The 23,321-nt window shown below is 47.4% G+C and overlaps 1 protein-coding gene across 5 annotated transcripts in view; it reads left to right on the top strand.

The window, feature by feature from the left end:
- The first annotated feature begins 530 nt into the window (after nt 1-530).
- LOC143996726 (uncharacterized) overlaps nt 531-23,321 on the top strand; it is a 492,973-nt gene continuing 470,182 nt past the window's right edge. For 4 of the 5 annotated variants that reach the window (XM_077491975.1, XM_077491976.1, XM_077491970.1 and 1 more), the window contains exon 1: nt 531-684. Coding sequence is in view for 3 of the 5 variants with exons in the window: in XM_077491970.1 (XP_077348096.1) it covers nt 682-684 (3 nt within the window). In the remaining 2 variants the exon portion in view is untranslated. The remainder of the gene's footprint in view (nt 685-23,321) is intronic. The other variant, XM_077491974.1, reaches the window with a different exon arrangement.

The following is a 23,321-nucleotide window of genomic DNA, read 5'->3' on the forward strand; positions in this document are numbered from 1 at the left end:
CTGAACTGTATTGCCGAAACTATGTTGGAACGCACGGCGCGAGCGTTTGGAGCGCATCGCGCATGCGCAGTACGCAACAACGTCACTTCCGCACCATCCTGTGATAGGCATCAAACTGTGACACTACACCGAACATATGTTGGAACGCACGGCGCTACCGTTTGGAACGCACGGCGCATGCGCAGTACGCAATTTCTTGCGGAAACGTCACTTCCGCAGCATCCTGTGATAGGCAGCATAATGTGACACTACACCCGCCCACCCGCAAGTCTCCGTGTATAATTTTTAACCACCGCGTAAATAAAGCTCTTGCGCATGCGCCGTTAAGATCACGAACTTGGCGCATGCGCAGTAAAGGCCCGCCGTCAGCTGTTACAGTGACGGAGCCGCACCGGAAGTGACGGGGTGAGCGAAATTCACAGGTCTCAGGAAATTTTACCACAGCGGAGCCGCACCGGAAGTGACGCGTTTGATTTCTGCATGAGTCGCAGACATTTTTACTACACCGGTATCCTGTGAAAGACTAATTCCCTTGCAGCATTTGCGCATGCGTGAGTTTGAGCCAAAAAAAAAAACAAGTCGAGCGCAGAGCTTAATACGTACCGAGTGCTCGGTGGAGTACACTGGCTGTATCGGAGGGACACAACGGGGCACAGGCTGCATTAACCACTTGAATGCTGAATGGTCAGTGCTTATCCCTGGGGATTGCACAGCGGATGTAGCTTGAAGGTTTGGTGGGAGGAGGAAGGGGTTGTTAGTGGAGAGAGGGGATGAGGGTCTCGTAGTTGGTGGGTGTCTGTCAGTGGGGATTGGAGGAGCTAGGGTGGGGTGTGCAGGGGTTGTTAATGGTGGGGTAGTAATTGGGGGGGGGTGTCTGGTAGTGGTTGGGTGGGAGTCTGGTAATGGGGGGCAGTACTTGGTGGTTTGGGGTCTGTAATGCTTTGTTTCCACTGATCGGCTTGGCTTGGTACAGTATGCTATTTTGAGTGTTTCCTTTATGAAAGCAGCCCGTACTGAACCATACTGCACCATTCAGGGTCCTGCTTCAGATGTGGGGCCATAGAAAATGGTACAGTACTGTTAGGGCAGAGCTACTGGCATCACACAATACATTCCACTGATTAGCAGACAGAAAACACGTCAACGGCATTTTTTCTAAACCCTGTATGGCCCCTGGTTGTCCGACTTGCAGTGGAAATGCTCACCTGAATAGACTGGACCATTCTAACACTTCCAAACTGTACCAACCCAAACCGTTCTGCTCAGTGGAAACGAGGCATAAGTGGGTATTGGGGAGTAGGGATGAGCTCAGGTGTGTTCGCATGGTCCACGTGCTGAGCCCGCCAGGAAGCCGGTGCAGCGCAACGCTGCACTAATCGCAGGCAGTGAGACATTTCCCGATCTCTGCAGCTGCACATCGGGGCAATGTCTCACTGCCTGTGATTAGCACAGCGATGCGCCGACTTCCTGGTGGGATCAGCACGTGGACCATGCAAACATGCCTGAGCTCATCCTTATTGGGGAGCCATAATTGGGTGGGTCTGTCAGTGGGGGGGTGGCAGGGAAGTAGTTCAACCTGGAGTTGGATGCCTCTAAAAAGAGGGTAGCCGCCCCCCCCCCCCCCCGATTTAAAAAAAAAAAAAAAAAGCCAAATGTGGCATGTCAGGGGGTCACGGTCACTTAAAGCGAAAGTTCAATTTTTAACTTTGTAAACTGGATTTGTTTGTAAACAAAAATGTACATTTTTGGTGATGATGGAATTTCTGGTTTATGTTGGAAGCATGCAATACATGTTTCTAAGTACAATTTCATTGTCTCTCCCCCCCCCCCTCACCTTTCAGGACCGCTATTTGAGAGATGATTGGCTCCGCCCTCTACAGGAAGCACAACTCAGATACAATTTAAAAGGCCCCTCCCTTTCCTCTGACCCTCAGTTGTTTTGTGTTTCCAGACCCTCCAGGACCCCCTTCTCTGGCTTCATCCAGGACTAGTGGTGGCATCCTCTGGGAGGTCGATTAGGGGGTCCCTCTTCGTCCCTATTGTCCCCCCCCCCCCCTCCTGTGGGGGATGCTGCATGATGGGCTGCTGAGCGGTGTGTGTACCTGAAGCCAGGGGTCCCGTGGGGGGCTCTCATCTTAGATTGGGGGTTGCGCTGTGTGTCTGTGTCACTGGGTGTCTATGGTCTCCCCGCTGGGTGCCTGGAGGTCTGCATGAGCTGATCTCCATTGCGCTGTTCTGATGCCATTTTTTTCTGTCCTTTTCCTGTGTACAGTTGTTTGTCGGCCATTTTTGGTGTGCCTCAGTGGGAAGCCTAGTCGGGGGGCCATTTTTCTGTAGCTCGGTGGCCGTTTTCCTTGTGATTATGTCCTTTACCCACTTCCCGACTGGTGCACTCCGATATAGGCATATTGGCGAACATGTATGTCCAATCTTAAATGCCGCCCTGCCATCGCGAGCGAGTCGCGGTCGGGACCCCGTGAGTCCGGTCGCGGGTCCAGCGGACTCGATCGCCGTGGGCATACCCTCGATCGTCTCACGGGGCGCCTGAAGTGGGAGCATCTCCCAGTTCTGCCTAGCAACAAGTGACGCTGATCTCTGCTCCATGTGATTGGAGCAGAGATCGGTGTTCACTAAAAGAAAGCCCAGCACCCCACAGTTAGTAACACACCCCTAGGAACACTTAACCCCTTAACTGGCACCCACTGGTTAACCCCTTCACTGCCAGTGTCATTTATACAGGAATCACTGCATTTGTATAGCAGTGATTGCTGTATAAATGACAATGGTCCCAAAAATGTGTCAAAAATGTCCAATGTGTCCTCCATAATGTCGCAGTCACAATAAAAATCGCTGATCGCCGCCATTACTAGTAAAAAAAAAAAAAAAATTATTAATAAAAATGTCATAAAACTATCCCCTATTTTGTAAACGCTATAACTTTTGCGCAAACCAATCAATATTCGCTTATTGCGATATTTTTTTATTTAAATTTTTTTACCAAAAATATGTAGAAGAATACGTATCAGCCTAAACTGAGGGACAAAAATGTTTTTTTATATATATATATTTTTGGGGGATATTTATTAACAAAAAGTAAAAAATAATGCGTTTTTTTTTTTTTTTTTTTTAAATTGTCACTCTATTTTTGTTTATAGCGCAAAAAAATGAAAACAGCAGGGGTGATCAAATACCACCAAAAGAAAGCTCTATTTGTGGGGGAAAAAAGGACATCAATTTTGTTTTGGAGCCAGGTCGCATGACCACGCAATTGTCAGTTAAAGCGACGCAGTGCCGAATCGCAGAAAGTGCTCTGGTCTTTGGCCAGCAAAATGGTCCGGGGCTGAAGTGGTTAAACAGAGCAGCCAGCTGGCCATTTTGTTGTAGCCCAGTGCAGTTTTTATCCTCAACGCTGGTCCCTGCTGCTCATAATCATATTTGCTCAGGACACCTGGGAGTTGATACTAGACGCAGACACCTGTAACGGCACGGTGCAGCACTCGGTCATGGTGGTGAGTCCTGCGGTGGGGGCCCCTCTGTCTGCAGCAGCTAGGAGGGTGGGATTGTGCACCTGTCCTAAGTCCCCAAAGGTGGCAGACGGGATGGGTCAGCATGATTTCAGAAACTGGTGTTTCTTCCCCAGAACTCCCTGCAATTGCAACCGACTCGTCTGCAAACAGTGCAGTGCCTTTGGGCGCTTTGTCAGCGGTCCTTGAAACGTTCATTGCCAGGGTGGAGGCAGTGTGTGGGCGCAAAGGTGGTAAAAGGGCCCCTGCCCCCCGTCCTCTGGGAGAGCTCTGATACTGGCGGCCCCTGCTCTGTTGCTTCAGATGACGCTGACCAGGACCGATCGGACAGTGAGGATGAGTCCCCATCTGGGTCCACGCTAGTTGGAGCACTTATCACAGCTGTGTGTGATACCCTGAAAATTCAGGATACAGCAGGTCCTTTTTGGGTCCCATAAGCCAACCCGTGCACCTAAAATGTTTCCGTATCTGACTTATTTCGATAAGTTTATATACAAGGAATGGGGAAGCCCGCAATGGACCTTCTTTTCCCCAAAAGAATGGCGGTGCGATACCCCTTTGAGGAGAGCCTGCTTTAAAAATGCCGGTAGAGGGGGACTCCTGCATTTAAGGACCCTACTGACAGGAAGGCAGAGGCAGTGGCCCATTCCTTGTTTACGGTTGTGAGGTCAGCAATAAGACCAATACTGGCCACAGCACTTGTGTCACAGACACTTACTGAATGGGCAAAAATTTAGCACCGCGAAATTGGAGAAGCAGCAGGCTACTCCCGTCTGTGTTAAACTAGCAGACCAGTTGGTGCATAGCCTTAAGTACGTTTGTGACGGGCCCTGGATACGCTTCCCTTGCTGTCCAGGACTTCAGTGTCAGCAGTGGTGCTGCGGCGCTTGATTTGGCTAAAATGCTGGTCTGCGGACCAGGCATCTAAAAAAGCCTTGACGGATCTACCCTTCCTTGGTCAGCGGCTTTTTGGAGCCTCGTTGGATGACATTATTGAGAATGTCACAGGGGGTAAGAGTACCTTGCTCCCACAGGCCAGGAAGAGTAAGGAGCCATGCTGCAGGTAAAGGCCCTTATTTTCTGCTCAAACTAGTATTTTTTTTTTTTCATCCGGGACTTCTGCTAAACGCACCCAGTCCGACAGGATGACCTCTGAAGGACAAAAGTGTCCCTGGAACCGCAAGCCTGCGAGCAAAAGTGTTACCGCATGAAGGTTTGCCCCCGCCAGTATCTCGGTTGGGGGCTCGCCTTCAGGAGTTTGCAGCCCGGTGTGCCTCTTGGCTGTCCGACCAATGGGTCTCCGAACTGATTTCCTCTGGCTACAAGCTAGAGTTCCTCTCTTGGCCACCTAACAGATTCTTCCCTTCCAGCATACCCTTGCTCCCAGCTCGCCGGGAGGCCCTCATGGGGGTGGTAAGGGACGTGCTAATTCGCAGGGTGATAGTACCTGTTCAGGAGTCAGAAAGGTTCCATGGGTTCTACTCCAATCTGTTTGGACGTACCCCTTCCTTTTTGGGGACTACAATCTTGGACCTAAAAGCCATCAATTGCTTTGTAAAATTACAGAGGTTCAGAATGGAATCAGTTTGCGCAGTAGTCACTGCACTACATTAAGGGGACTCCCCTAGCGTCTTTGGACATCCAGGATGCATACCTGCACATACCCATATGCCTCAGGCATCAAAGGGTTCTGTGATTTGCAGTCGGGGAAGCCCACTACCAGTTTGTGGCTTTCCCTTTTTGACTTGGTATCAGCACCCAGAGTCTTTACCAAGTTATTGGCTCCAATTTTGACGTTGTTGTGACAGCGTGGGATCATAGGTTACCTAGACTATCTCCTCTTGAGAGCATCTTCCACCTCAGAATTAAAGGAGGATGTGGCGATCACCATGCAAACCTTGCAGGAATTGGGGTGGCTGTTAAACCTAAAAATGTCAGTGCTCGTACCGACTCAGCGCTTTGAGTACCTAGGCTTACTGCTGGACTCCATGGAAGCAAGAGTTTTTCTCCCTTCAGACAAACTGCAGACTCTCAGAGCTGTGGTAAAATGATTGATGAACCGCAGGTGGTCGTCGCTGCACTTCTGGTGGCCTCCTTGGAGGTGGTACCGTACGCCCAGTTTCACACCAGAGTCTTGCAGAAGGAGATATTGACAAAATGGGGCTCATCTCTGGTTCACCCGAATCTGCCGATTCAGGGATAACAATCAGTCAGGGGCTCCCTGCTCTTGAGGCTGAGGTCTTTTATTCAAGTGGTCCGGCATGTAGTTCCTTCGGTGCGTCCACCGTTACCCCCATGGGATCTGAAGCTGGTGCTATCTGCGCTTCAGAAACTGCAGTTTTGAGAACATCAGGAAGAATTCCCTTTTTGACTCTTTCTCAGAAGGTGGTCTTCCTAGTGTCCATTACTTAAGCCAGGAGGGTTTCGGAACTGGGACCTTGTCTTGCAAGTCTCCCTATCTGGTTATCCATAAGGATAAGGTAGTGTTACGTCCGCAACCTTCTTTTCTGCTCTGTGTCCTTAACTGACAAATCCTAAGGAGGTGGCCCTTCATTCCCTGGATGTGGTCCGGGCTCTAAGGGTATATTTGTCTGTCACGGCTCCCTTTTCGGAAGTCAGACTGTTAATTTCGGTAGCTGGTCCGAAGAAAGGTATGGCGGTCTCGTTGGCCACCATTTCCAGGTGGATCAGACAGATTGTGGTACAGGCCTATGCCTTAAAGTGGTTGTAAACCCTTACAAACCACTTTGACCTACAGGTAAGCCTAGATTAAGGATTACCTGTAGGTCCAAGCAATATCTCCTAAACCTATATGGTTTAGGAGATATTTGCCCGAAAACGGGCACCGCTGTCTACGGCGCGCAGGCGTACTGAGCGTGGCATTCTCTGCGACGGAGCTGCCGCTCGTGTCGGCTCCCGTGTGCATGCGCGGGACTGACATCATCGCGGCTTCACCGAATGACAGCGGCGGAGCTGCGAGACCCCACCAACAAGATGGATGCGGCGGACTACAGGGGACAGCGGTGACTTCGCTGGCTCCTGTGTCAGGTAAGTGACACATAATGGGCTACTATGCGATGCATAGTAGTCCATTATGCTTTGCCTTTGCAGGGAATGAAAGAGGAAGTAAACTCATCAGGGTTTACTTCCTCTTTAAAGGGGCAGGTGCCCCCCTTTCCTGTCACGGCCCATTCCACCAGGGCAATTGGAACCTCTTGGGCTTTCTGACACCAAGCGTCAGTCGCTCAAGTGTGTAAGGTGGCGACTTGGTCGTCTGTTCACGCTTCTACCAAATTCTACAAAGTTGATGTAAGCGCATCGTCTGATGCCTGCTTTGGACGCAAAGTTTTGCAGGCGGCTGTGTAACGTTGCAATTCTGCACTCTTTACTCCTTCTTCCTCTTTTTTTTTTTTTTTTTTTTTTTATACAGTTACTTTTGAGTATAATTCACTGTTGCATTGTTGACCGCAAGTTCTGATGCGGCTAGATAAGGTGGTGACTCCCCTGTTAGTTAGCAACTTCTGGTTGTGGATGAAGTTTTTATGCTGTTCCCACCCCTCGTTTTGACACTGCTTGAGGATGTCCCTATGGTCAAGATTAATGGAGGTGTGTCAGTCGGTGAACTTCAGAGAGAGGATTTTACAGTGAGTACAAAAATCCAAATTTTTTTTTTTTGGGCAAAATATAAAATATTCTATGGACTTAACATGCCTCTCAGTAAATAGCTTGGTGTCTACTTTCTAAAAAGTGGTCATTTGTGGGGTATTTGAACTGTTCTGGCAATTTATGCCCAACATTAGAAGCATATGCCACATATCACCCACGCTTCTAACCACTTTAAAGACCAAGCCTTGTCTGACACTTGGTTTACGTTTTTTTTTTTTTTTTTTTTTTTTTTTTTTTTTGTGCTATAAAATTACTTTGAACCCTCAAACAGCGGTCATACAACACTGTACCCAAATTTTTTATTTTTTTTTTCCCTCCCAAATAGAGCTTTCTTTTGGTGGTATTTGATCACCTGTGCGATTTCATTTTTATTTTTTTTGCATTGAAAGGTGGCACTTGTGGGTACTTTTAGATGGTAATTGTAAGGCATTATTGCCTCTTCCGTTTTGTGACCAATGTCCATTTTAAGGTGAGCCGGTGATTGGCTTTTTTTTTTTTTTTTCTCCTCTGTTGTCAGCGTGAGGAGGAAAAAAAGCGATCACCAAGCTTTTGTTTTGATCATGTGATCAGCTGTCATTGGCTGATTACATGGTAAGGGGCCGGGAGCGGCCACTTAGATTGGTGATCACCCAAGTTTCAGTAACTCGTGATCGCAGCACGCGCAGGGAGTTTGCACAGGGGAGGCCTCCCGGGAATTCACATCCACACTGTGGCCATCCTTCGGCTATAGAGCGGCTGTCAAGTGGTTAACCGGTTCCAAACCAGCGCACGCCTATGTACGTCGGCAGAATGGCACGGGCAGGCATATTGGCGTACAGGTACGTCCAATCTTCAATGCCGACCTGCCATCGTGAGTGCACCGCCGCCGGCGCGCTCGCGTGCTGGTCGGGACCCCCATGAGTCCGGTCGCGGGTCCCGTGGACTCGATCGCCGCGGGTATACCCACGATCGTCTCACGGGACGGCTGAATGGAGAAATGCCGTTGTAAACAGCATTTCTCTATTCTGCCTAGCAACTAGTGACGCTGATCTCTGCTCCATGTGATCGGAGCAGAGATCAGTGTTCACTAAATGAAAGCCCAACCCCCCCCCCCCCACAGTTAGTAGCACACCCCTAGGAACACTTAACCCCTACACTGCCACCCGCTAGTTAACCCCTTCACTGCCAGTGTAATTTACACAGGAATCGCTGCATTTATATAGCAGTGATTGCTGTATAACTGACAATGGTCCCAAAAATGTGTCAAAAATGTCCGATGTGTCCGCCATAATGTCGCAGTCACAATAAAAATCTCTGATCGCCGCCATTACTAGTAAAAAAAAAATAAAAAAATGTATTAATAAAAATGCCATAAAACTATCCCTATTTTCTAAATGCTATAACTTTTGCGCAAACCAATCAATAATCGCTTATTGCGATTTTTATTTTATTTTATTTTTTTATTTTTCCCAAAAATATGTAGAAGAATACGTATTGGCCTAAACTGAGGGAAAAAAATGTTTTTTTTCTTATATATATTTTTGGGGGATATTTATTATAACAAAACGTAAAAAAATAATGCTCTATTTTTGTTTATAGTGCAAAAAATAAAAACCGCAGGGGTGATCTAATACCATTAAAAGAGAGCGCTATTTGTGAGGAAAAAAAAAAGACGTCAATTTTGTTTGGGAGCCACGTCGCACGACCGTGCAATTGTCAGTTAAATCGACGCAGTGCCGAATCGCAAAAAGTGGTCTGGTCTTTGACCAGCAAAATGGTCCGGTCTGTAAGTGGTTAATACACAAATGTTTAGTAAAATATAAAAGATGATTTTATGCCGAGTATATAGATACCAAACATGACATGCCTTAAAATTGTGCACATCCATGCAGCAGCAATAAACTACATACATATTTAAAAGCCTTTACAGGTTACCACTTTAGATTTACAGAGGAGGTCTACTGCTAGAATTACTGCCCTTGATCTGATGTTCGTGTTGATACCTCACTTTACATATGACCCCAGACTGATGCTTGCTCTCACCTTTGCGTGCAAGCACGGGTGACAAGGGTGCTTTTAAAAAGACACTGTCCCTTTTCATATTGATTTAGTTATTTTTAATCCCTTTTATTGTTATCGCAGGGAATGTAAATCTGAAATTGGGGGTGTATTAGACGCTAGATCTCTCTTCTGCCCTTAAAGCATCTGACCACACCAAGGTTGGTGTGATCAGATGCTTTCCCAATTTAACAATGGCGCTGTTTAAATCTGTTGAAACCAAAGCTTGTTGTGTGTGTGGGTGGTTTTTTGGCCACAAAGATGATTGGAGCCATTCTGGTCCTCCGATCAGCTTTATGGTCAGTTGTTGGAACCACCGGCTGCATTCTCGGATCCCTCAGGTGGGACAGGAGAGCCTGAGATAACCATGGAAGGCAGTCGGAGGGAGGAGAGGTCCCCTCCCACTGCTTGTAAAAGCAGTTTAGAAGCCAATTAGCCGCTAGGATTGCTTTTACACGAAAGCTGGCTGAAAACAATGCCAAGATGTTGCCTAAACCTGCAGGCATCAATCCTGTATAACCACTCAAAGTCCAGGAACATACCAGTACGTTGCTGATCCTTGTTGGGCGTAAAATTTAATGTTCTTCTTCTTTCTATTTATTTATTTTTTCATGCAGCCTGTGGGCTGAACGAAAAAAAGATTCCTCCCATTCACATCGATGTGGATGAAGAAATCTCTGCCAAGAAAAGTGAGAAAAAATATATGGTGAAGCATAGGGTCAATCCTCACTCTGTCCACCCCAACACCTATGCTTTGCCATATATCAGGCATGTCCAAAGTCCAGCCCGTGGGCCAATAACTGCCCATGGTCCGGTTTTGAACGGCCCGCCTGGTTATTTAAACAAATATATCTTTTGTGGCCCCCGGCGATCTCTCAGCGCCGGGGCCACAAAAGATATGTAGTCTGGCTGCGTCAGAGGGAGGAGGCGGGACGAGTGCCGTGCACACAGGAGGAGAATTTCCTGTTTACAGGGCAGCCTCTGTAATAGGAGGTCCCGTCTCTGCCATTGGATGACTGTGCTGTCCATCAAAGGAGGCGGGACTTTCTCTTAAAGAGGCCGTTGTGTAAACGGGAGATTCTCCTGTAAGATGTCTTTGGCGCTCGTCCTGCCCTCCATGGCTGCACTGATGGTAATGGTGGCTGCATTCCTGGCAATGGCAATGGTGCCTGCATTCCTGGCAATGGTGGGTGAAATTTCTGGCAATGGCTGGCGCTGCATTCCCGGCAATTGTGGGTCTGCAGATGGACACTGACCCTTATTTTTTTCCTGAAGCTTCCCTCTTAAAGTGAAGGTGCGTGTTATACACCAATAAATACGGTGTATCCAAATAATACACTTGAGTTCAAATATTCATCACACACAGCCACAAAGGCAAGAGAATTCTTGTGGGGAAGTGTATAAGTGCTCGGACGAACACACTAATAACACACTCTTTAATGGTTCAAAGAATGTCAGGCAAAATGGTCGGCCCTCACGCATGTTCACTTCATCAAATCTGGCCCTCTTTGAAAAAAGTTTGGACATCCCTGCCATCAGTGGCGGCTGGTGAAGTTTTTGGATGGGGGGGGCGCCAGACCCCGCCCATCATGGCCCCGCCCACCATTTTGGCCCCTCCCACTTCTCATAAAACACGCCCCTTATGTAATCGGAAAAAAAATTTGACGTGGGTTCCCCCTCCGAGAGCATACCAGGCCCTTAGGTCTGGTATGGATTCCAAGGGGAACCCCCTACGCCGAAAAAACGGCGTGGGGGTCCCCCCCCAGATCCACACCAGACCCTTATCCGAGCACGCTACCCGGCCGGCCAGGAAAGGGGGTGGGGACGAGCGGGCGCCCCCCCCCCTCCTGAGCCGTACCAGGCCGCGTGCCCTCAACATGGGGGGGTGCCTTGGGGGAGGGGGGGCGTGCGGCCCCCCACCCCAAAGCACCTTGTCCCCATGTTGATGAGGACAAGGGCCTCTTCCCGACAACCCTGGCCGTTGGTTGTCGGGGTCTGCGGGCGGGGGGCTTATCGGAATCCGGGAGCCCCCTTTAATAAGGGGGCCCCGGATACCGGCCCCCCCCCCTATGTGAATGAGTATGGGGTACAATGTACCCCTACCCATTCACCTGTGAAAAAAAGTACAAAAAAAAAACACAACACAGGGTTAAAATATTTTATTGCACAGCTCCGGGGGTCTTCCGTCTTCGGGGGTCTTCTCGCCGGACTCCTCCGCTATCTTCTTGTAGCTTTTTTGCTAGCGGAGGAGTCCGGCTTTCTTCCTCCCCGCCGGCCTCTTCTCCCGACTTCGGGGGTCTTGTCCCCCTCTTCGGTTCTTCTGCCGGGCCACCGCGCCTTCTTATAGCTCTTTTAGAGGCGGTGGCCCGGTTTTCTGCTGCCGCCGCCGCCGCCGCCGCCCGTTCTTCTTCTTCTTCTTCTCCAGGAGATGTTGCCTCGACGATCTCCCTGGCCGGAATGCCAGGGACGCGCTGCGCTGCTACTTATATAGGGACAATGGGGCGGTGTCACATGGGTTGATGTCACAGTCGCCATGTGACATCAACCCATGTGACCAACCCATGTGACATCAACCCATGTGACACCGCCCCATTGTCCCTATATAAGTAGCAGCGCAGCGCGTCCCTGGCATTCCGGCCAGGGAGATCGTCGAGGCAACATCTCCTGGAGAAGAAGAAGAAGAAGAAGCGGCAGCAGAAGACCGGGCCACCGCCTCTAAAAGAGCTATAAGAAGGCGCGGTGGCCCGGCAGAAGAACCGAAGAGGGGGACAAGACCCCCGAAGTTGGGAGAAGAGGCCGGCGGGGAGGAAGAAAGCCGGACTCCTCCGCTAGCAAAAGAGCTACAAGAAGATAGCGGAGGAGTCCGGCGAGAAGACCCCCGGAGCTGTGCAATAAAATATTTTAACCCTGTGTTGTGAAAAAAAGTACAAAAAAAAACACAACACAGGGTTAAAATATTTTATTGCACAGCTCCGGGGGTCTTCCGTCTTCGGGGGTCTTCTCGCCGGACTCCTCCGCTATCTTCTTGTAGCTCTTTTGCTAGCGGAGGAGTCCGGCTTTCTTCCTCCCCGCCGGCCTCTTCTCCCGACTTCGGGGGTCTTGTCCCCCTCTTCGGTTCTTCTGCAGGGCCACCGCGCCTTCTTATAGCTCTTTTAGAGGCGGTGGCCCGGTCTTCTGCTGCCGCCGCCGCCCCTTCTTCTCCTTCTCCTTCTCCTTCTCCTTCTTCGATCTCCCTGGCCGGAATGCCAGGGACGCGCTGCTACTTATATAGGGACAATGGGGCGGTGTCACATGGCGACTGTGACATCAACCCATGTGACACCGCCCCATTGTCCCTATATAAGTAGCAGCGCAGCGCGTCCCTGGCATTCCGGACAGGGAGATCGTCGAGGCAACATCTCCTGGAGAAGAAGAAGAAGAACGGGCGGCGGCGGCAGCAGAAGACGACCGGGCCACCGCCTCTAAAAGAGCTATAAGAAGGCGCGGTGGCCCGGCAGAAGAACCGAAGAGGGGGACAAGACCCCCGAAGTCGGGAGAAGAGGCCGGCGGGGAGGAAGAAAGCCGGACTCCTCCGCTAGCAAAAAAGCTACAAGAAGATAGCGGAGGAGTCCGGCGAGAAGACCCCCGAAGACGGAAGACCCCCGGAGCTGTGCAATAAAATATTTTAACCCTGTGTTGTGTTTTTTTTTGTACTTTTTTTCACAGGTGAATGGGTAGGGGTACATTGTACCCCATACTCATTCACATGGGGGGGGGGCCGGTATCCGGGGCCCCCTTATTAAAGGGGGCTCCCGGATTCCGATAAGCCCCCCCCCGCCCGCAGACCCCGACAACCAACGGCCAGGGTTGTCGGGAAGAGGCCCTTGTCCTCATAAACATGGGGACAAGGTGCTTTGGGGTGGGGGGGCCGCACGCCCCCCCTCCCCCAAGGCACCCCCCCATGTTGAGGGCACGCGGCCTGGTACGGCTCAGGAGGGGGGGGCGCCCACTCGTCCCCACCCCCCTTTCCTGGCCGGCCGGGTAGCGTGCTCGGATAAGGGTCTGGTGTGGATCTGGGGGGGACCCCCACGCCGTTTTTTCGGCGTAGGGGGTTCCCCTTGGAATCCATACCAGACCTAAGGGCCTGGTATGCTCTCGGAGGGGGAACCCACGTCAAATTTTTTTTCAGAAATTTGGCGTGGAGTTCCCCCTTCAGAGCTCATTCTCTGATTGGCCACGGCAAAAGTCGCCTGGCCTGGGGAAACCTTTCTGGCTGTGAAAGCTTTTTGCATTCATTCAGCTAAATGCACGAACATTCTCCACAAAGTAGAGGCTAGAAAGCCTTTATGCGGTGACTCACCTCTCACTGTCTGGCAGCTTCGCTCGGGCTAAGGAACGGAGCTGCCTACGTCACTTCCGGGTTTCGTGAAGCAGCCGAAAGCCGGAAGTGACTGCCTGTCTAAGAATGACAATGCTCCCGCCCGTAGAATCACAGTGATTTTACGGGCGGAAGCTAGTCGGCGTTCTGCAGTGCGCCGCAAGGCAGGTTTTTAACCCGCAAATGAAGCGCCATGGATGCAATCTCGTGATTGCATGGACGTGGCACTTCTCATAGTGCACTGTGACCGGCGCCACAGTACACTATGTTAAATTGTTAAATGACATTTTTTTTTTTACACCTAGGGAGAGGGGGGGCGGCGCCCGGGCGCCCCCTATGGGCGGGCCGCCACTGCCTGCCATATATGCTCCTCTTCTTTAAAAAAAAAAAAAAAAAAAAGAACTGGTGGTGAAAAATCGCCTCCTTCAGTGCTGGAGTCACTGATTTATGTATTGAGAGCAAACACTGTTGCTATCAAAATAAAAATCAGTGCTGCAGCTGAATGGCATACCTGCAAAGTCAACAATGATTAACAATAAAACATTTACAGTGTAGTATAAAATACAGTAAAACAGAACAATAAAACAGCTATTTTTGGCTTTTTTAATTTTGTTACACTTTTTTAGTAACTGTACAAAAAACTTGCTACAGTCTCTTTAAAATGCAATAGCCATCTAAAATACTTTGAGACCGTGTGAAAAAGTGTGCCCTAGACTGTGCCGTGTTGTACCTTTTTTATACCACAAGTTGTAGCGACGGAAACAGTCCCCGATGCAGAGACCAGGTTGGTCAGAACAGGAGGGACAAAAATAGCAGGTGTCATACCTATATCTGCATTTTCAACATACTCATCATCTTTGGGTAGGGGTACCAGAGAGGACATCTGGAAAATGCATCTCATGCAGCCGGTTCACTGCATCTGGTTTGGGAAATAGGGCTACAGCACCTTTCTGGATACAAAGGGGCTGTGATGATCTCTTCCTGCAATTTTTTAGGAAAGATCCACTTCTTCTTCTTGATGCTTTCTATAATACATAAGCATTGAACAGAGCCAGTTGGAATAAGTATACAGACACTTTTGTACCAGCATCTGGCCTTACAGGCAATTAAGTACGGCTTCATCATATGGTTGTTGAAGTCTACCACTCCAATGTTAGGGTTGTAGTCGTAAACACAGAGGGGCTTCTCAACACCAGTTGCAGTTTGGATTGGCGTGTCTGCTTGAATTGAATAAAGAACAAAAATGTTCTGTTTGTCCTTCCACCTCACTGCGAGCGATTTTATTACACCTCAAGCAGGCTCTCTCCCCTGTTTAAAGTGGGGCATTTACAAGCCGTTGGGGGAAGCCCATTAGATTGCACAGTGCCACATGTCACAATTCCAAATTGAAAGTGGTGTCTAAAAAGTGTCACGCTTGTATAAATGGTACCCTTTTCCAAATAAGGGTGACACCAAGCCCCAAACAATCTTGCTGCTGCTCCCTATGTAGTCTGGTCAGTAGGGGGACTCCACGTAACTATCTATCTTTTCCCTCATAAATCCAGAAATTAAATGGGCCTGTTGCCCCGTCACAAAGCTTATACATATTGATCCCATATCTGGCACGCTTGCTGGGGGAAAAACTGTTTGAAAACATGGCGGCCAGAAAATTTAATCAGGGATTTATTTACACAGACAGCTTGTTGGGGTGTATACAAGGCTTCAGATTTTTGGTTCAAGTGATTTACGAAGGGCTGAATTTTGTGGAACCAATCCTATCCAGGGTCACCCAGAGGACGACAGAAGTGCATAAACTGCAAGATTTGCTCGTATCTAGTATCCAGTTCTGACAAATTGGTGAATTGGGTCAGCAGACCAATATGACCGCAAATAACTTTTTAGTAATGCCCATGATGAGGGATAGGCCCAGAAAGGTCTTAAATTCCGAAACCATGATACGTTTCCATACAAATTGAGGACACCTTCTGTGGACCTTCACCAATGTATGGTACCACTGGGTAAGCACTTTGAACCCCACCGCCTGGTGTTTGACGCAGATCAATGTCTTGGATGGATAGGCTCTGTTCTCTTATGTTTCTCAGTCAGCTGAAGCCCCAACTCCTATTCCCAGCTAGTAATATACGGAAGTTTGTGACCTGATGACTGTGTTATCAGCAGTTAGTAGGTTAGAGAAGTGGAAGAGGAGATTGTTTTAAACAAAGCAGTTCAAAGGTGGTGAGACGTCTCCAAAATGGTTCCGGAGGGGCTAGGGATCTAATGAAGTGAGCCATTTGTATTTTTTGCCAAAAAGACAAACCTGACAGGACTGGGTCATTCATGATTTGCTGTCTGATCATCCATTGTTCATTGAAAATAACGTTTTGGGCATGTGAATGATCAGGAATGAGCTCAGGATCTGAACAGGAGGGGCTTGGAAGTGGTACAGCAGGCAGGGCATAATGTTAATTTTCACAATTTTGTACCATCCGAACCATGATAACATACCGTTTTCCCGGGACTGTAGGTCTTTTTTAATCGTTGCCAAATGGGGGGGAGGGGGGGTTCACAGGAATACATTGGATTTCCAAATATCTAATATACTCATTGGCTCACTTAAAGGGAGAGTCCACCCTTAGCAGTGCCGATGCGATGTAGAGGTTGGCATAGGTACATTCAGCGATTCTGTTTTTGGATAACTCACGCGGGAGCGGGGCAATATTTCATAAGTCTTCAGCTCCGAGAGCAAGTTCGGGACAGATCAAGGGGTTCGACAAGAAGAAAAGGTTGTCTGCAAATGCCGTAATCTTTGCAGATAGAGTGGCATCCAAATGGAGACCAGTGATATCGGGATTCTTTTGAAAGGTCCGCAAAATGGTTCAAGGGTCTATCAAGGGGGACAGGGGGCATTGCTGGCGTGTGCCATTAGTGATCCCAAGCGGTTGTGACAAGTGCCCATTCACCTTTACTTAGGCGGAAGGGCATGAGTAAATGGCATGAACCCAGTGCATCATCCTCTGCCCCAGTCCAGTGGAGCGCAGCGTTTCTGTCAGAAAAGTCCAATCTACCCTGTCAAACGCCTTTTCGGCGTCTGTTGAAAGGAGTAACTGTAATCTTGCGGATCTGCGCAGTATAGATCAGGTTGAGAGCCTTGGTCGTATTGTTCCGAGCCTTTCTTGTAGGGGCGAACCCCACTTGGTCTGAGTGGATCAATTGGGGGATTCGCGTATTTGGGCTCATTGAGATTATTTTGGTGAATGTTTTAAGATCCACATTTAAAACAGACATTGGTCTATAATTTTGGCAATGTAGAATCTTTTCCCTCCTTCAGGATCAGAGATATGAGCCTGAAGGGTATCTACAGGGGGAGGGGGGTAGTCCCTTCCCCCGCAGCATTGTATATGGAGAGGAAATGCAGAGTCAAAAGATCCCCAAAGAGCCTATAGTATAGGAGGGGATAATCGTCGGGGACTGCCGCTTTACCTGCTTTCTTGTGTGCTATTGCCATTGCCACTTCCACCGCTGCGAGAGGCTCTTCTAGGGGATCAGGTCCTCATCCGTGATAACGGGGGGGACCCTAAATGCTGTATATATTCCTGAATAGCCACCCTCCCGGAGTGTTCCCCCATTTCGGATGTAGGATGGGGGAGATTATAAAGTGAGATATGAGGCCTAAAAATGTCTGCGATCTTCTCAGTGTCATAGGCTTTGGTCTTATGATCACCTAGCAATTACTGGGACAAATGTGCGGGTATGTTGGGCTCATAGAGCCCGTGCCAGCAACTTCCCGCATTTGTGGCTGTGCTCGTAGAACGTACGCCTACACTTGGTAATTGGGGATTTGGCTTTATCTCGTACCAAAGAGCGCAGCTGGGTCCTCAGGACCATAAGATCTGCCAGTCTTATCTGCTAGGGATTTCTTATGGATGGCCTCCAGGGTTCTAATCTTATCCAAGAGATCTACAATTTTTTTTGCCCTGGCCTTTCTGATCTGCGAGCCAATCTTGATCATGAGTCCCCTGATATAGCTTTTTTTTTTTTATTTTTTTTTTTTTATCAATAGTTTTAAAGTTTTTAAATTTTTATCAAGACAAATGACAGAAATTATGACTAAATAACAGATCAGTTACAGTAGTTAGATGCATAGATCAGGGCTCGACAAACCCCGGTCGCCAGGTCGCATTTGCGCCTAGATTTCGTGTCCTGGCGACTGGGGCAACGCTGCTGGGGTATCCTGTCTCCATTTGGACCCCGAACTCCGCCGCGCAATTCCATCGGGCCGCGCTGGCCAGTAATTGAGGCCGCGGCTTTGCGGCCTTCTAAAATCTTTCGGTAGTCTGGCGCATCTTGTGGTGGATGTAGAAATTGCACCCTATTCCAATAATGCTAATTCCTAATGGAGTGAAGCTCCCCTGCCTGTTTTTTGCCCAACAGTGAGTGTGGTGGCTGGTAAATGGCTTCTCATTATATATATATATATATATATATATATATATATATATATATATATATATATATATATATATATATATATATATATATATATATATATATATATATATATATATATATATATATATATATATATATATATATATATATTATTATTTTTTTTATTTTTGTAAAAAAAAAAAATTATTTTAATTAAGGAAAAAAAAATATTATTTGTAATCCTCCCTGCTTGACCCCTTTCACAAGGGCTGTCTGATCAGGTTCACCTGTCAGTTTTTCAGGCGGACCTGATCGAACCCTTAGCAGGGAAATGGCAGTAAATGAGCGGGAATATGTCGGAAATAATAGTCACATTCTTTTGTTAACCACTTCGTGCCCGCGCTATAGACGAAAGATATCTACAGCGCGGACACCAATTGCCGGGAGGGCGTCCCTAGACATCCTCCTGTTTACTTCCCCTCTGCACGCCGCCATGGGCGAGCATCGGGGAAGTTCTGTGTTGGCCGTGTCCCTTGGATACAGCCAATCACAGATCATGCTAAATGACCAATCACAGCGGCCATTTAGCACTCGAGCGGTGTGTCCAATGAGAGGTGATTTCATATGTGGGGGGCTGGGGGCTATCTTCCCCTCACTCGTCTCCATGTCAGGCCAGGGACAGGTCCAGATTGCCGTCACGGACCTGGCTCCTAACTTTTTTAGCTGGCTCCTAGATTCCAAGCAAATTTGTCAACCCCTGGCATAGATAATAGTATCCAAAAACAATAAAAAATATAAAGAAAACCATATTAATTATCACAATTATAATCGGGATAATAAAGATAACGATCGGGAGGTTATTAATACATCCATTGTGGAGACAATACACAAAAATAATATCAATATTATCTTCATATATTTATATACTGCCAATTTAAGTAATTCAAAGATGATGAACCTAAATATATTCCCGAACACCCCTATGGGTGCTAAACTGTGTTAGGGACAGTAATAGTAACCTGTCATTTAATAGATACAAAACAAAGATTAAAGTATTAGAGCGGGGTAAGTAATTTTTTTTAATTCAAGTTATCTAGGAACAAAGAACTCGTGCAATGTTTTGGGGACTACCCCATTTTAACCATGGCTGCCATATTTTATGAGTTTTCTTTTTTGTGAGGCCGAAGAGCTAGAATTGATTCATAAATGTAATGAGTTTGAGTCGATTCTATCACTTCTTTTATGGAAGGAGGATCAGGATTTTTCCAGTTCCTCATTATACTGATTCTGGCTGACAGCAAAATATGTGTAAACACATTTCTAAACTGGATAGGATATCGATCAAAATCAATGGATAATAGAGCCAGTGAGGGATTTGGAGGAATGACTGTTTTGGTAATTTCAGACATAACTTGAAAGATTTGTTTCCAATACTTCCTAAGTTTAGGGCATGTCCAAAATGTATGCAACATATCACCTTTTTTGCCGCACAATCTCCAACATTTGTCGTCAAATGTGCCGTTGAATTTCGATATTTTCTCAGGAGTAAGATACCAGCGTTGAGTCAATTTAATGGATACTTCCCATAATGTAGAGCAACATGTGGCTTTATATGTGGTGTTACAAGCTTTTTCCCATTGGTCAACTGTATAGGTGTATCCTAAGTCTTCCCATCTAATTAAAGGGATAGTCTTTGTAAACACACTTTTTTGTTGAAGGAGATTATAGAAAAGAGATCCTTTTTGTTGATGTATGGGGATCTTAAGGAAGGACCAAGCCGATTGGGGAACATTATAGGTCCATGATGGAAGGTTGGAAATGCAATTCTTAGTTCGGATGTAGAGGAATAAATCTGAATTTGGCAATTGAAATTTCTTTTGAAGTGTAGGAAATGGTTTGATCACCCCATTATCAAGTAGATCAGATAGATATTTAATTCACTTCTCTATCCATGGTGTAAATGAGGTTGTCTTCATGAAATTATGTAGAGTATTTAGCGGAATTTGGACTTTGGTAGGAAGAGGGTGAGAGGAAGTTGGATGCAGAAATCGAACCCAGGATTTAAGTGTCGCTAATATTGTTGGGGAGATGCGAGAAGGTATCTTGGCTCCAAGTGCCATGGAATCCATATTGATTATTTCCTGAGTTCTTGGCAGTTTCCATCTTCCCCCAAATTGTAGATGGAGGAGATAGAAACCATTCCTTAGACTGTGTAAGAACCGAGGCTAAATAATACTGATATAGCTTTTATGCGCTACCCATACCATAATGGGAGCACTATCCTCCCTATCATTGGAGGCAAAAAATTAATTAATTCCCTAGATATGATCTGAGAATGTGATGGAACCAGTGGATGCAGATGTGACTCTAGATAAGAGACTGCGACAAAAGAAAAATATTGATTTTTAGAGAGTGACTCATAGAGGATGCAAATAAAATGTATAATAGAGGAAAAAATACAAGAGCACATCTAATGCTGCGTACACACGATCAGACAATCCGTCGGACTTTGCAGCAGAGGTCCACCAGACTTTATGAACGAGCGGACTTGCCCACACACGACCGGACTCTTCTGGCGGATCCCCCTCCCTCCTCCCCACGGGGTCACCGGGTGATGTCACGTGGTAACCCCGCCCCTTATGTCACTGTCCCAACATCCCCCAGGACTGTGACATCATAAGGGGCAGGGTCACAATGTGACATCACCCGGTGACCCCGCCCCTTATGCCTATATAAGTCGCTGCACAACGCATCCCTGGCATTACAGCTGGGGAGCGTTGTGTCAACATCGGAAGAAGGCGGCGACAGCGTCTAGACCGGGCCAACGCTAGTAGTAGAGCTGTAAGAAGATAGCAGAGGCCTGGCGGAAGAGCGGGACAAGACCCCCAAAGTTGGAAGAAGACCCCCGGACGGCGGCGGCAACGAAGGAGAAGGCCCGGTTCCTCCGCTAGTAAAAGAGCAGAAGATAGCGGAGGAGCTCGGCGAGAAGACCCCGAAGTCGGAAAAAGACCCCAGACGCTGTCTAATTACTTTAAAAACCTGTTCTTTTATTAACACTTTTTCCCCTCAAGTGAATGGGTAGGGGTACTATGTACCCCATACTCATTTACATAGGGTGGGGGGCCAGGATCTGGGGGCCCCCTTATTAAAGGTCCAGGGTTGTCGGGAAGAGGCCCTTGTCCTCATCAACACGGGGACAAGATGCTTTGGGGTTGGGGGCCACATAGCACCCCCCCATGTTGAGGGCACATGGCCTGGTTCGGGGGGGGCGCTTGCTCGTCCCCACCCCCTTTCCTGCCCGGCTGAGCTGCGTGCTCGGGTAAGGGTCTGGTATGAACTTTGGGGGGACCCCCACGCCATTTATTTAATTTTTTTGCGTAGGGGTTTCCCTTAAAATCCATACCAGGCAACGAGGCTAGCAAGCTCGCTGATGGAGGTGGCGACATTGACTTCCTTCACTAGTCCCGTCTACCTGGAGTCACGTTCGTGTGTGGGCAAGTCCGTTCATTTCAAAAGCCCGGAGGACAATTTTGAGTCAAGAGTTCTTTCTAAGTCTGCCGGACTTTTGGGAAGAAAAAGTCCGCCGGAGCCCACACACGGGCGGACTCTGGCGGAGTCCGCCGCATAGTCAGATCGTGTATACGCGGCATTAGACACAAAACGGGTGCTACAGATCTTTGCTGAAATACCTAAGAAAGAGGGATCATGGCAACTGCTGATCTATCCTTGTTATATGCGGTGATATTACATTATCGGGCCTGTGAAGCTACGAAATGGGGTTTGAGAAAATATACCACACTACCATGTATTCAGAAGAAATGTATTATTAACCACTTCGCATCCAGGCCAATTCTGACATTTCTCTCCTACATGTAAAATTCCAAATTTTTTTGCTAGAAAATTACATAGAACCCCCAAACATTATATATGTTTTTTTAGCAAAGACCCTAGAGAATACAGTGGCACTTGTTATCTCGCACGGTATTTGCGCAGCAATTTTTCGAACACGTTTTTTTCAGAAAAAAAACTTTCATGCTTAAAAACAAAAACAAAAAAAACAGTAAAGTTAGCCCAATTTTTTTGCATAATGTGAAAGAGGAGGACACGCCGAGTAAATAGATACCCAACATGTCACGCTTCAAAATTGCACGCACTTGTGGAATGTCGCCAAACTTTGGTATTTAAAAATCCCCATAGGCGACACTTTAAATTTTTTTACTGGTTACATATTTTGGGTTACAGAGGAGGTCTAGGGCTAGAATTATTGCTGTCGCTCTAACGTTCGTGGCAATACCTCACGTGTGGTTTGAACACCGTTTTCATATGTGGGCGGGACTTACGTATGCGTTCGCTTCTGCGTGCGAGCTCACGGGGACAGGGGCGCTTTAATTTTTTTTTTAATTGTTAATTTTATTTAAATTTTTTTAGTTTTACACTTTAAAAAAATAAATACATTGACTTTTATTCCTATTACAAGGAATGTAAACATCCCTTGTAATAGGAATATGGCATGATCGGACATATTTACAGTGACATATGGGGTCAATAAGACCCCATATCTCACCTCTAGGCTGGGAAGAATAAAAAAAACAAAAAAAAAAAAACGATCCTGGCTTCCTAGCCAGATCGGCGCCGTTAATTTGAATACCGAGGCCGGGCGTGACGTCATAACATCGCGCCCGGCCTACGAACGATCATAGAGACTCCGGGGACAATCTAGTCCGCCGGAAATCTCTGATTACTTGCTGGGGCCGGCGGATCCTGTGACCACTCACCGATGGAAACGGTGAGTCGGTAGAAGCACCGGAGGGAGGGGGGGTGTACCCTCCCGCCACCCGTAAGAACGAACAAGCGGCGGAACAGCCGCTATGATCGTTCTTATGGTGCAGGGAATCGCCGGCTGAAAACGGCAATATCTGAATGATGTCTGTGGCCTCAGTCATTATTTAGATATAACCACTGAAAGCCCATGACGTCAATAGACGTAGTGTGGGAACCAAGTGGTTAAGTGTCTAGATTTCTGTTTGAAGTATTACCATAAAAAAACTGGGGTTGCCATGGGAGCAAAATTTGTACCCAGCGTGGCGATTTTATTTATGTCCCAGTGGGAAGATATGAATAAGCCCACCAAACTCGTTGTTTTTAAAAGATATCAATGATATTTTTATACTATGGAAAGGAGAACAAGGTGGCTTGATTTTTTTTTTTTTTTTTTTTTTTTTTTTTTTAGAAAATCTGAATAAAAATGACATATTAAATTATCTTGGAATGTAAGTACAAAGACTGTATAATTTTTAGATTTCAAGATAAGGCAAGAAAAACAGCACACT

The sequence above is a fragment of the Lithobates pipiens genome, unplaced genomic scaffold (assembly GCF_037356315.1).
Source record: "Lithobates pipiens isolate NorthernLeopardFrog02 unplaced genomic scaffold, aLitPip1_a1.2 Scaffold_19, whole genome shotgun sequence".
NCBI lineage: Eukaryota > Metazoa > Chordata > Amphibia > Anura > Ranidae > Lithobates > Lithobates pipiens.